Source organism: Erpetoichthys calabaricus, chromosome 12 (genome assembly GCF_900747795.2).
Source record: "Erpetoichthys calabaricus chromosome 12, fErpCal1.3, whole genome shotgun sequence".
Taxonomy (NCBI): domain Eukaryota; kingdom Metazoa; phylum Chordata; class Cladistia; order Polypteriformes; family Polypteridae; genus Erpetoichthys; species Erpetoichthys calabaricus.
Genome location: NC_041405.2, coordinates 147,996,414 through 148,009,008, shown reverse-complemented (window position 1 = coordinate 148,009,008; position 12,595 = coordinate 147,996,414). Strand labels below are relative to the sequence as shown.

At 39.2% G+C, this 12,595-nt stretch overlaps 1 protein-coding gene across 11 annotated transcripts in view; it reads right to left on the bottom strand.

The window, feature by feature from the left end:
* The window catches only part of eps15l1a (epidermal growth factor receptor pathway substrate 15-like 1a), a 278,411-nt gene that overhangs the window by 15,339 nt on the left and 250,477 nt on the right, over nt 1–12,595 (bottom strand). For 7 of the 11 annotated variants that reach the window (XM_051934981.1, XM_051934982.1, XM_051934983.1 and 4 more), the window contains one exon: nt 9,726–9,931. The exons of 2 other annotated variants lie outside the window; for them this stretch is intronic. In XM_051934981.1, the coding sequence (XP_051790941.1) occupies nt 9,726–9,931 (206 nt within the window). Of the gene's footprint in view, nt 1–834; nt 903–9,725; nt 9,932–12,595 lie in introns of all 11 variants that reach the window. 2 more of the 11 variants (XM_051934984.1, XM_051934985.1) reach the window with 2 other exon arrangements.

The window sequence follows — 12,595 nt, the reverse complement described above, 5'->3', positions numbered from 1 at the left end:
GATAGATAGATAGATATGGAAGGCACTATATAATAGATAGATAGATAGATAGATAGATAGATAGATAGATAGATAGATAGATAGATAGATAGATAGATAGATAGATAGATAGATAGATAGATAGATAGATAGATAGATAGATAGATAAAACTTTATTAATCCTAAGGGGAAATTCACATGAAGGCCGCGCAAGACTACCAGCAAAACGATGCACATCATCCAGTGGCAACTTCTTTATATACCACCTCCCAGCTCATTCACGATAACTGTAAATTCAGAATTATGTTGAGGGTTAATATAGCTGCCCGAGGATCAGGAGTGGCATTATCCAGAGACGTAATAAAGCATGTCTCACCATTCTACTATATGCTCAATTTCTTACATGCTGAAGATGCAACTTCTCTGTGAAGACAGAACTTTAAGAGATGAAAACTGCTGAATTCAATTCCAACTTGAACAGGAAAAGGAGCAGACCAAAAATTCATACTGTACTTAACCCCAGGGAATTAATTCACTTAAGAACAAGTTATCTCCTATTAGTCTGTTCTGTCTGCTTCTTGCAGACGAATGACATAGACTTTTCAACTGTTTAATCAAACTATATGTTAATTATCAAACCATCTGCCCATTGTTTACTCATAGATGGAGACATCCTGCTTACAAACACTGAGGGCTACAGGACTTTAAGCATACTAGTGTGAGACAATAACTCTGAATGGCACATTTGCATTAATACTCAGTATTAAATAATGCTAAGACTGAGACAAGCTGATATCTTTAAACACATTGTAGTATTAGAATAAAAAAATAAGAAGTAACTGAACTAGTGACCACCTGCTGCTGCAAGCTGCATACTATGGACCATGAGGCAACACAAGACAGGATTCATGAAGGGTGAAGGGCTGTAAAGACATGCAGTTTGACATGAAGAAGCAACACCACACAGACAGTTTAAAGCGTCTATAACACAAGAGCAGCACCATACTGGCAGGTGCAAAGCTTTGTTGCCTAAAAGCTAAGGGAGTTGGAAAGGGAACCATAAAGTAATGGATTCAAATTGTACTTCTGCTTCACAGTGCAACACACAGGAATCTTTGATCCTGATACATCCATCTAACTGATTTCATCTTAAGTTTATCTTATGCATGATTCATGTCAAGAGTTGTGGAACAACATCTACCATAATTGACGTTATAAATAGTTTCTGATCATTCATGAATGATGAAAGATGAATTTTAATGCCAAAATAATTAATAAACAAAGCAACGCCTAATGGGGTATCTTTTTTATTATCACATCTCGTTCATCCACTTTTCCCAACCAAGATTCTTTTCCCAGCTTCCTTAGCCCTGTTTACACACAGCAGCCAGACAATGCATGCAAGCAGAGTACCATGCAGTGACTGAACAAACAAAAGGAGTAACATCTACAAACGGAGAGAAAACTAAACCAGAACGAACAGATGACATAGAATCAAACATGTAAGTGAAGTAAAACAAAATGGCTCTGCTTGTTGTGAGGCGAACACAACTGAGAACATGCTCTGTAATTTCAGGACTGAGAGCTGAGTAGGTGATACTTCTGCTGCTACCAGAGACATGAAAAGGATTTCATTTTTTTTTTTGAGGTATCTCTGAAAAACCACCAGGAGGTAAGGCACGACAGCAGCAATAGGGCTCTCCTCTGTATCAAGGCAAGAAGTGAAGACAACTGCATGTGGCTATCAAGAGGTGCTCTTCAAAGCATAAATATCGACTAAGTGGTGGAAGAAGCTTGAGTTTTAAGCTTATATTGCTTAAAAGTGCACTATAAATAAAGTGTTTTAATAATTATTGTGGATTGCTATCTCGGGTCTCTGAAAACAGAACAGGGTGTAGTTTTGTTCTGTGAGCCAAGGACATGGAATCCTGATTGTTTGTAGTATTTCTTTGGGTGCAATTTTTAACTAAACATAGATAATCAAAGAGGCCAAAGGTGCAAGCTCTGTAATGAGATTCTGCCTTTTGTATAACAGACTGAAGCACAGGAGTGTGGAATGCACACTAGTGTGTACATCTCTGTTGATCTGATTGTGCATTAAAGGGGGCAGGCACGGGGGCAGTTCAGCAATCATTTGCCAGTCTGTGTATCTTAACAGCTTTTTAAACAGACTGAGCAACTTTGACAGTCCGGTTATTACTGCATCCAAGTCTCTGAACAATACACTGAAAATAATACTCTGGACAACTAAGACAGCCCAGTAATGGAGAGTTAATCTTCACAACTAACTGATCACAAAATTTGAATTCCTGAATGGATCAGCCCAGAAACAGGCAGAGTCACTTCACAGCTGTCTGAATATATAACAAAGCAAATAACTAGATTTGTACTGGAAATAATCTGCAGAATTCACAGAATATGCACAGCACTAGAGCTTTGAGACCTGGCTGAATACAAAATAAAATTGAAAACAACTAGGCAACGGCCAGCTGAAATAAGAAAGAATGGACTGTAGGATTGAAGCCAGCACTAAATTGGCACCATGCAGAACTAGCTGAATACAAGGGAGAGCAGATGTGAAGAACATGACTGGCTACTAAAAGACAGAGAAAGCACTTCAGCTGATAAATGCAGTGGAGAGAAGAGTGCAGGGTGCTTATGGAAGAAGGGGAAGTTTCATTGGAATAAAACATTCAAGAAAGTTGGCAAAACAAGTCATAAGCAGTGCCTAAGCTGTAGTTGAATAGACAATTGGGGAGCTGGTTGGGGTTAGGGTGCTGCATGTTAGAAGTATGTTTTTCAAAGATACCTCACCAGAAGAGCTTAGTGGTAAATACACTGGACAAAAGTGAGAGAAGTGCAAAGCAGCTGCAAGAGTCCAGACCATATTGTCACAACACTTGATACCTTTCATTATCGAGCAGTCTAATGAGTGCTCAGGAGGTGGGGGCAAAAGCAAAGACTCCATATGTATTCCTAATCTTGAATTCCTTTCATATTGTCAAACTGTTTGCAATGGCTGTGTCTAACCTAGCGCACTAGTACTCGCTTTGATAGATGTGACTTATGTCTCTATTAATCGCTAAACATTTGGTTATATGGCTACTTTTTGAGTTTAGGTAAAGAATTAAGCATCTCATTTACAACTTATATCTTTTAATTTACCTAATAATTCTCAGGCAATGGTTCTGATATATTAGCATTGATTTATCAGACATCACACTCATTATAATCATCTGATTTGTTTTACATGTGCTTTATATATATTATATACTGCTCAAAAAAATTAAAGGAACACTTTTTATAGTATATAGCATCAAGTCAATGAAACTTGTGGGCTGTTGATCTGGTCATTTAAGTAGCAGAGAAAGTTGTTAATCAGTTTAATGAAATTATCAACACGTGCATTAAAGGGGCAACAATGAGATGACCTCCAAAACAGGAATGAATGGTTTAACAGGTTTAGGGAGGCCACTGACATTTTTCCCCCCTCATCTGTTTTTTCACTCATTTTGCAATTGGCTACAGTCAGTGTCACTACTGGTAGCATGAGGCCATACCTGGACCCTACATAGCTGGCACAGGTAGTCCAACTTCTCCAGGATGGCACATCGATACGTGCCATTGCCAGAAGGTTTGCTGCGTCTCCCAGCACAGTCTCAAAGCCATGGAGGAGATTCCAGGAGACAGGCAGTTACTCTAGGAGAGTTGGACAAGGCCCCGCGTAGAAGGTCCTTAACAATTCAGCAGGACCCATCGGTATCTGCCTCTTTGGGCAAGGAGGAACAGGATGAGCACTGGCAGAGCCTACAAAATTACCTCCAGCAGGCCACTGTTGTGAATGTCTCTGACCAAACAATCAGAAACAGACTTCATGAGGGTGGCCTGAGGGCCCAACATCCTCTAGTGGGCCCTGTGCTCACTGCCCGACACCGTGGAGCTTGATTGGCGTTTGCAATAGAATACCAAAATTGGCAGGTCCACCACTGGTGCCCTGTGCTTTTCACAGATGAGAGCAGGTTCACCCTGAGCACATGTGACAGACATGAAAGGGTCTGGAGAAGTCGTGCAGAACGTTATGCTGCCTGTAACATCGTTCAGCATGACCGGTTTGGTGGTGGGTCAGTGATGGTATATCTGGGGAGGCATATACATGGAGGGATGCACAGGCCTCTACAGGCTAGACAACAGCACCTTGACTGCCATTAGGTATCAGGATGAAATCCTTGGACCCATTGTCACCCTACGCTGGTGCAGTGGGTCCTGGGTTCCTCCTGATATACGACAATGCCCAGCTTCATGTGGTGAGAGTATGCAGGCAGTTCCTGGAGGATGAAGGAATTGATACCATTGACTGTCCCCCACGCTCAATCGCCTGACCTCAATCCAATAGAACACCTCTGGGTGGGACATTATGTTTCTGTCCATCTGACGCTGCCTAGTTGCACCTCAGACTGTCCAGGAGCTCAGTAATTCCCTGGTCCAGATCTGGGAGGAGATCCCCCAGGACACTATCCATCGTCTCATTAGGACGTTGACAGGCATGTATACAAGCATTTGGGGGCATACAAACTACTTAGTATGATTATGAGTTGCTGCAATGAAATTTCATCAAAATGGACTCGACTGCCTGCCGCATCATTTGTTCACTTTGATTTTCGGGGTGTCTTTCAATTCAGCCCTCTCTCTGTAGGTTGATCATTTTCATTTCCATCAAACGATGTGCCATCCTTTTGTTCCTAACACATTACCATATCAGTCCATGGCATTAGAGATAGCCAGCAGGATTTTTTTCCCATTGAGATCTGATGTGTTTTCAAAGTGTTACTTTAATTTTTTTGAGCAGTTTATGTTTAAGGTACAGTGTAGTATTGGTTGTATCATTGCTTGTGTTTATGGGAAATGGAATGTCATTTTGACAGATACGTACTTTGGGAAATACAAATCTATTGGATTTTGCCTCCTATTTTAGAGGGCATCAGTAAGTTCACTTGCAATAGTCTTGCAAGGGAGTAAAGCTAAGTTAAATGAAATGGAGTTAAGGTGGAGAAAAGAGATTTTCAAAGTCTTTTTAGTAAAGGAACGAGGGAAAAATCCTAATCTATTAGAAGACAGGGATACCTGTGTTGGACAGATCCAGAGAAACATAGGATATCCTGTAAAATAACTGAACTGTTAAGCATTTTGTTCAACGAACTGTACACAAATTTCAAAAGTGTGTCAAGAAATGCTACTGGGGCCATTCCATTCTTTGGCCAATACATCTTTATAGTGCCTCACTGTGACTGCTCTCTTATTAGCCAAGTCAGAGGCTTTTTTCTTTTTGTAATTATTGTGTATATGTGAGGGGATGCTGTTTATGTTTGAGATAATATTTTTTGAGAAAAAGCTACATTTCCTCCTTGGGATGATCAATGTAAACGAGATGAACGGAGTAAGATGGCATTATCTATAAAATACAACACTGAAAGACTTTACTTTGCAATTGTTCAATTAGCAAATATAAATAATGCATTTTCTCGGGATACAATTAGACAGCTAAATTATAACCTGAACATTACATCAGGTGTACCAAATCTGGCACAAAATGAAATGAGCAAATCATTAAAGAATAGCTTGAAGGACCCAGGTGTCGTTTATGTGTTGGTGCTTTGCAGTTCTCGATACTTCACAGGGGACCCTTACCCCATGCTTGCTGATCGTGTAAGAGAGTGGTTTATGGCACTCGATAACACTGGTCAACAAGCATTTTGCTACTGGGATTCTTTCACTTGTACTTTAACAATTTTCACTTGCTGACTCCAAATCTGAAAACTGTTTTCGTCCAGCACATCCCATTTTTTAGTTATGATGTTCCAGGTCTTGGACAACTAGGGTGACTAGACAGTAAAGGCGATGCGTGTCGGCATTTAAGAAATAAGTTTGGTCTCGAGAAAAGAGAAGCCAAAATTAAGGAAGGTGTTTTTGTTGACCCTGAAATCCATGAACTGATGCTTGACGAAGAGTTCTAAAGGAAACTGAAGCCAACTGAATCAGCACCCTCATTCGTGCAGGTTGTCCGGAATTTTCTTGACAGTCACAGAGCAGAGAATTATGCCGAGCTTGTGGAGAATGTGCTGAAAGCGTATCGGCTTATGGGAGCGAGAATGTCACTGAAGACGCTTTTTTTTTTTACATTCTCATCTTGACTTTTTTCCACCATGTCAGCGATGGGGAAAGATTTCATCAAGATACAAAGGTGATGGAAAACTGATATCAGGGAAAATTTACTCCAAGCATGATGGTTGACTACTGTTGGTTCATGAAAAGAGAGTCGGATGTGCAGTACAAGCACAAAAGCAAGTACCTCACACAATTTTGAGCACACTGACCTCGCTTTTAAATTGAGGTAAATTGACATAAATATGCTTTAATGTGTCTCTGGTTTTGTCTTCTGGTTTGTTTTCAGAATAAACACATCAAAACAATTTTGGTGGTACAGAGTTCAAACTCTAGACCAGGGGTAGGCAATGTCGGTCCTGGTGAGCCGCAGTGGCTACAGGTTTTCATTCCAACCCAATTGCTTAATTAGAAACCAATCATTGCCAATCTCAGACCTTATTTAATTTTATGGCTTGTTCGTCTGTGCAATGTAAGGCTCTTATATCGTAGATTTTTTTCCTTTCCAAGGATATCATCCAAATGATTTGAAGCCTAAAACACATCATTTTCAGTCTGTCACATTTTTCTATTAAGTGTTTTATTAAATCAAACAGTGCATGATGAACACACACAGATGTAATTGGAAAAAAGCTAGCTGGAGAACTGCTGGCTGCTTTGTCTTTTACATCTTATTGCTAGCAAGGAGCAATTAAAACACTGAATGCAGCAGTTTAAGATTGAAATAAGCAATTAAGGTTGGAGAACCTTAACAAGCGAGATCACTAAAATGAAGCATCAAAATGTCACTTAAGCAGTATGTGCTTCATCAGCAATAATTGAGTTCTCATTAAGGAACTGGGTTGGAACAAAAACCTGCACGTACTGTGGCTCTCCAGGACCGACATTGCCCACCCCTGCTCTAGACATTGTGTTGATATAGTATATTGATATTCAGAAGTGTCAAAATGGCAAAGATGTGTATCTCAAAAATCTGATGCGTTACCTTAATTCCGATTTCATATATGAAATCAGTGTAAAAAACTTAATAGAAAGCTGGCCTGAAGTTCCCAGTAGCAAACAAAAAAGATTTGTTTTGTAGACCAGTGTAATTCATGCATGGAGGCTGACAGCAACAGAGTGGAATGGATAACCAAGATGAGAGCCAGTCCACATCTAAGAGTGGCAATAGTCAACAGTATGAAGCAGTGCTTGCTAATCACTGAGCTTCATCAAACTTTCTCTTTCTTTTGAAAATGTCATCACATCTCTTTTCTTGTTCAGGACACCACCCTGTCTTCAGTCATCTATCCACTCTGTTGATTAGAGGTACTATTTATGTGGCCAGTCACTTGCATAAAGCACACTCTCAGCGCAATGTGGAGCATTTAAGTTAGCATATTAATAAATACTGCCAAACTGAAAAATTATTAACTTATTAATAAAACACATATTGGTTAATTTTCTTTTCTGTATAATGTCGCCACATTTCAATCAATTGCATCAAGGCATTTTTGAAATTTTGTAGCATTTTGTTTTTCTATTGTAGAGTTTTATTAACTCCTAAATACTGATATCAGTTTTTACGAAAACAGGAAATAGTGAGTGTATGAGTCAGTCAAATTTGCATTTATATATATATATATATATATGTCAATTTTTAAATGGAGCTTCATCCCACTATTTCGAACTTATAATTGTGTTTTTTTTAAGCTGTTCATGACAGAAATCTTTAAAGATTCAATTTCAAATTTGAAGCTATCATTTCATGTATGTAAAGAACATATGTTGATGTTAGTAACTTACGTTTAAAGATTACATTTTTATATTTCAGTAAAGCAATTTAAAAATGTAAGGAGTCATTTGAAGGTTTTAATTTGGATATTCATTTTAAAGTAACGCTTTTCTCACTTTAGACTATTATTAATCGTTGTGGATGGACTGGCACCCTGTCAAGGATTAGTCCCAGAGGCTAACAGGATTGATTTCAGCACCCCGTGACCCTGAATTATGAGAATGTTAATTATAATGTAGGGTGGCACGGTGGCGCAGTGGTAGCGCTGCTACCTCACAGTAAGAAGACCTGGGTTCGCTTCCTGGGTCGTCCCTGCGTGAAGTTTGCATGTTCTCCCTGTGTCTGCGTGGGTTTCCTCCCACAGTCCAAAGACATGCAGGTTAGGGTGCTTTGGCGATCCTAAACTGTCTCTAGGGTGTGTGGGTGTGTATGTGCCCTGCAGTGGTGCCCTGCCTGGGATGTGTTTCCTGCCTTGCTCCCTGTGTTGGCTGGGATTGGCTCCAGCAGACCCCTGTGACCCTGTGTTAGGATATAGCAGGTTGGACGATGACCGACTGACTGACTGACTAATTATAATGCAGCATTAATTATTGGCACAGTGGTTTGAAATGCTATCTTATGTATTCGGCTTCAAAGGTTTAAATTCTGTTTGTACGTCGCTCTCGTGTATGCCTGGCTTTTTTCTCTGGGCATGCAGGATTTCTTCTCACATTCTAAAGACATGAGTGTTAGATGAACTTGAAAAACTAAACTTGGTCCAATGTGAGAGTGTGACAGTGAGTTTGTGCAGCAGTGGGCCTTGCAGGGGATTAGCTCCCCATCCAGGGCTTGCCCATTCTTTGCTTTATGTGTCACTGTGATAGGCTTTGGCCTACTATGACCCTAAACTACATTAAGCCAATCTGAGAATGTCATGTTGTGCTATTTACATTGGAGTTTTCATCTCTTCTAGAGCCCATTTTATGTCTTATGGATAAATGAAAGATCAAGTGTTTTACTCTAATGCAATCATTATGGACTTGAAGGTTCAGAGCATGAGCAATGAACAGGCTGGCTTAAAAAAACAAAAAAAAAAAACAAAGCAAAAAGTCTTTAAAAAGCAGAGGGTCCAAGTCCCTGCTTTAAAAAAATGATGATTTAGAATGTATTTAAAAAAAAAATCAATGATACTAAGATTTCATGGTTCCTTAAAGGTGACTGTAAAGGCTCAAAAATGGACAGCTATATTATAGCTGGCAATTATACTGTATTGCTGCAATGCAACCTGCAGTAGTCTCTTTTCGCCCCTTTCCACTTCCCTCTGAGTCATTGCTTGAAGTGGTGCTTAGATCTTAGGATTGGAAAAGGCCACCACTGCAAAGTTAGGCCTGATGCCAAGAATCATTTGAATTATAGTGCCTACTGGCACCTTCTTTGTTTCTTTTTTAAAAGCTAAAATAGGGCATGTCTGACATTCAAGGATCTCCACAATTTGATTCTGTGGCTTTTGTTTTCCAATAAGTTTTGGGTCAAGATAATTATTTTGAAAAGGGGCAATGAAATTTTTCAAAATTGTGCTTATATTTTGTCTTGTTCCATTCTCTGTTACAGATCGCTTTTTAGATTATGGTGTCACATCGAAATTTAAGGGAAGAGGTCTCTACCAAGAGTAATGTCGGCAGCATGAAAAGGTATCAACAATGAAGCACAGAAAAGAGGAAAAAAGGCTGGTGATGCATTCTGCTATAGAGTTCTCGCTTCAAAAATAATGGATCGCTATAAGCAGAAAGCAAGAGTGGACTGGACAGAAAGAGTATCACTGAACTCAACTTACAGAGCTGAAGTCTGCAAAACCCAAGGAAGAGTCTTTAGAAGCTTTACTTGAGGAAGAAGTAGCAAAAGGGTCTTTGCCACTAAATGGGTCTCCAAAGCCCTTTTTGCTTTGAAAGGGGTCGCTGTCGTCAGCACCAAAAGGCTGGAAAGGGTCACCAGATTTGGAGGAGTCACCCGAGCCCGGCAGGTTTACTGGAGTGCTTTTACCTAAAAAGTTTGAAAAAGAGACAATAATTATTTCCACACAGAGTTCACTGACCAACCCATAGTCCCTTCAAGCCACCATCATCACTTGCACGTCTGGTGGGTGTTAGGTTCATATCGAAATACTGACAAACTAACCAAATTCAAATACTGACTGGTCATAAAGCAGATTCAGGATAGACACCTAAAATAAGATGTGCCTCACTGCAAATGCCATTTTTAAAGTAAAAAAAGAAAAACAGAGAAAGAATTATTTTAAACAACACAGACTTCAGTGACTCGTCACAACCTGCTGAAAATGAAGTAAAAAATACCAATCGTTTGTACTCTGCAGCAGAAAAAGAAAAATGTCTCAATGGAATAAAATTAAGACTTCACATTAGCACTACGTAACAAAGGAAATAAAGATTATTTTTAAAACCATCTGAACGCAAACACAAACAATTACAGTACTCCTTTACGGAAATAAGATCAGATCAGACCCCATCTAACAGAAGATGACTTTCTGGCTTGCACAGACAATAACAAAATGCATACAGAGGAGATTAACCAAACCACCTTGCAGCTTTCAAGGAAAAAACAATTAAGCAAAAAACACTTCACCACATTTTAATGTGGAAAAAGTGCACATTAAGATTTTAAGATCAAACTAATAATCAGATGGCATGAACTTCATTGCATTCAGCTCCATTATAAGGAATATTACAAATGTATGTTACATTTATGAAGATTCAAGTATATTCTTCATTCCTCAAAACTGGCTGAAAAAGATCGGTACAGCATTAAGCTATGAAAACTGAATTGAGATTTTACTGTTTTTTTTTAATTTATATTTAAATAACATCCTATTATAGTGAACTGCACAATGGCGCACTGGGTAGTTTTGCCATCGGATTTTGCAAGTCCTCCCCGTACCTCCATGAATTTTCTTCCCTCGTGTCCAAAGATGTGCTGATTAGGCTGACAGTCTACTTAGTGACAAAATAGTAACTAATCTACTTGATCCAATTCAAAGTCACAGGGGCCTATCCATGCAGCACTGGGTGCAAGGTGTGAAAATCTTAGAGGAGGGCCCGGTCACGTTTATACCTGCACTTAAGCTCACACAGTGCAACATCTTTTATTGCCTTGTGTCTGGAGATTTTTGAAAAGACTCCAGGTCACCACAACCCTGTAAAGTTTTTTTTTTTTTTTTTTTAAATATTACATCGATCATTAAATACAATGTGCATATGAGATAAACTACTGGGAAGTACCACCAAAATTGTGTTGAGATGCATGTATAAAGTTTTATTAGCAAATATTCGCATATTCTAAGAAGGAGAAAATAAAAATATTATGGTGTTATAGGGACATTATTGCCATGTGTTCAGAAAGCACAGTCTTCTTCTTCTTTCGGCTGCTCCCATTTGGGGTTAACACATCATCTTTGTTGTCCGCATGTTGATTTGGCAAAATTTTACACCGGATGCCCTTCCCGACGTAACCCTCCCCATTTATCCGGTATGATAGAAATTATATACATAACAAAGTGCAAACAATGTCCTCATACCAGCTACAGCCCATGGAGCACTTTGTTGCGTGCTGTGAGCCAATAGCGGCACCAGGATCTCATAAAAGGATGGGATTAAATTTGTCACAAGCAGGCCTAATTTTATAACCTGAATTTAAGAGTAATAAAAAAATAATCCAGTCATACCAGAATAAAAAATGATCATCAGTTTTTTTTTGTCTACTTTGAATGATTTTTTTTTTTAACTAGATAAAAATCCACTTACAGTGAAACATTGGATTGCAAGTAACTTGGTTTGCGAGTGTTTTGCAAGACGAGCTAAAATTTTTAATAAATTTTAACTTGATAAATGAGCGAGGTCTTGCAATACGAGTAGTACGTATACACTTTGTCCACCGAGCGTTACGTGGGGATTGTGGGTAATTGTCTCCCATACTCGTTCTCAGTCGGTGTGCCTCACTCATATAGTCAACATTCATATCAGCGTATACTGTTTACTATAGCAATGTGATCAGGTGTGTGTGTGTGTGCTGTAAAGTGCGAGTCCCTGTCATGCACCCCAAAACACGAGGCTGAGTCTCAGTACTTCAACAAAACCAACTTAATTACTGCTTGAAACAGGAACAGCACGGTTATTTATTGTAGCGGGATCTACCGCTCTTCTATACAGAGACACAGCAGTCAGGCAGGGTCGTGACCAAGTAATACTGTGCTCTTGCATTTATAATGTTCCTTGCATCATCCATCGAAGGCAGGCGCTTATAGCTTACCCGCAATGCGTAAAGCATTCTTTTTATTTTGTGTCCAAGTGTAGCGACTCTTCAGGCAAAAGAAACTGTCATTGGATAGATTCCTTGTTGAAGTCGCAAAAAAAGAAAAAGATTCCAGTGAGCCAACAGAATGCAGGGATTCTGTTAATTACAGTGAAGATTTTGTATTAATCATTTTTATTTAAGTATTTGTGGGTTGTGAAACGAATCATCTGAGATTCCATTATTTCTTAAGGGGAAATTCGCGTTGATATACAAGTGCTTTGGATTACAAGCCCATTTCCAGAACGAATTCTACTCGCAAACCGAGGTTCCACTGTATTAACTTTTGATAACACAAACAAGATGGTACCAGCCCATCAGAAGGCACCAAAGTCCAAATAA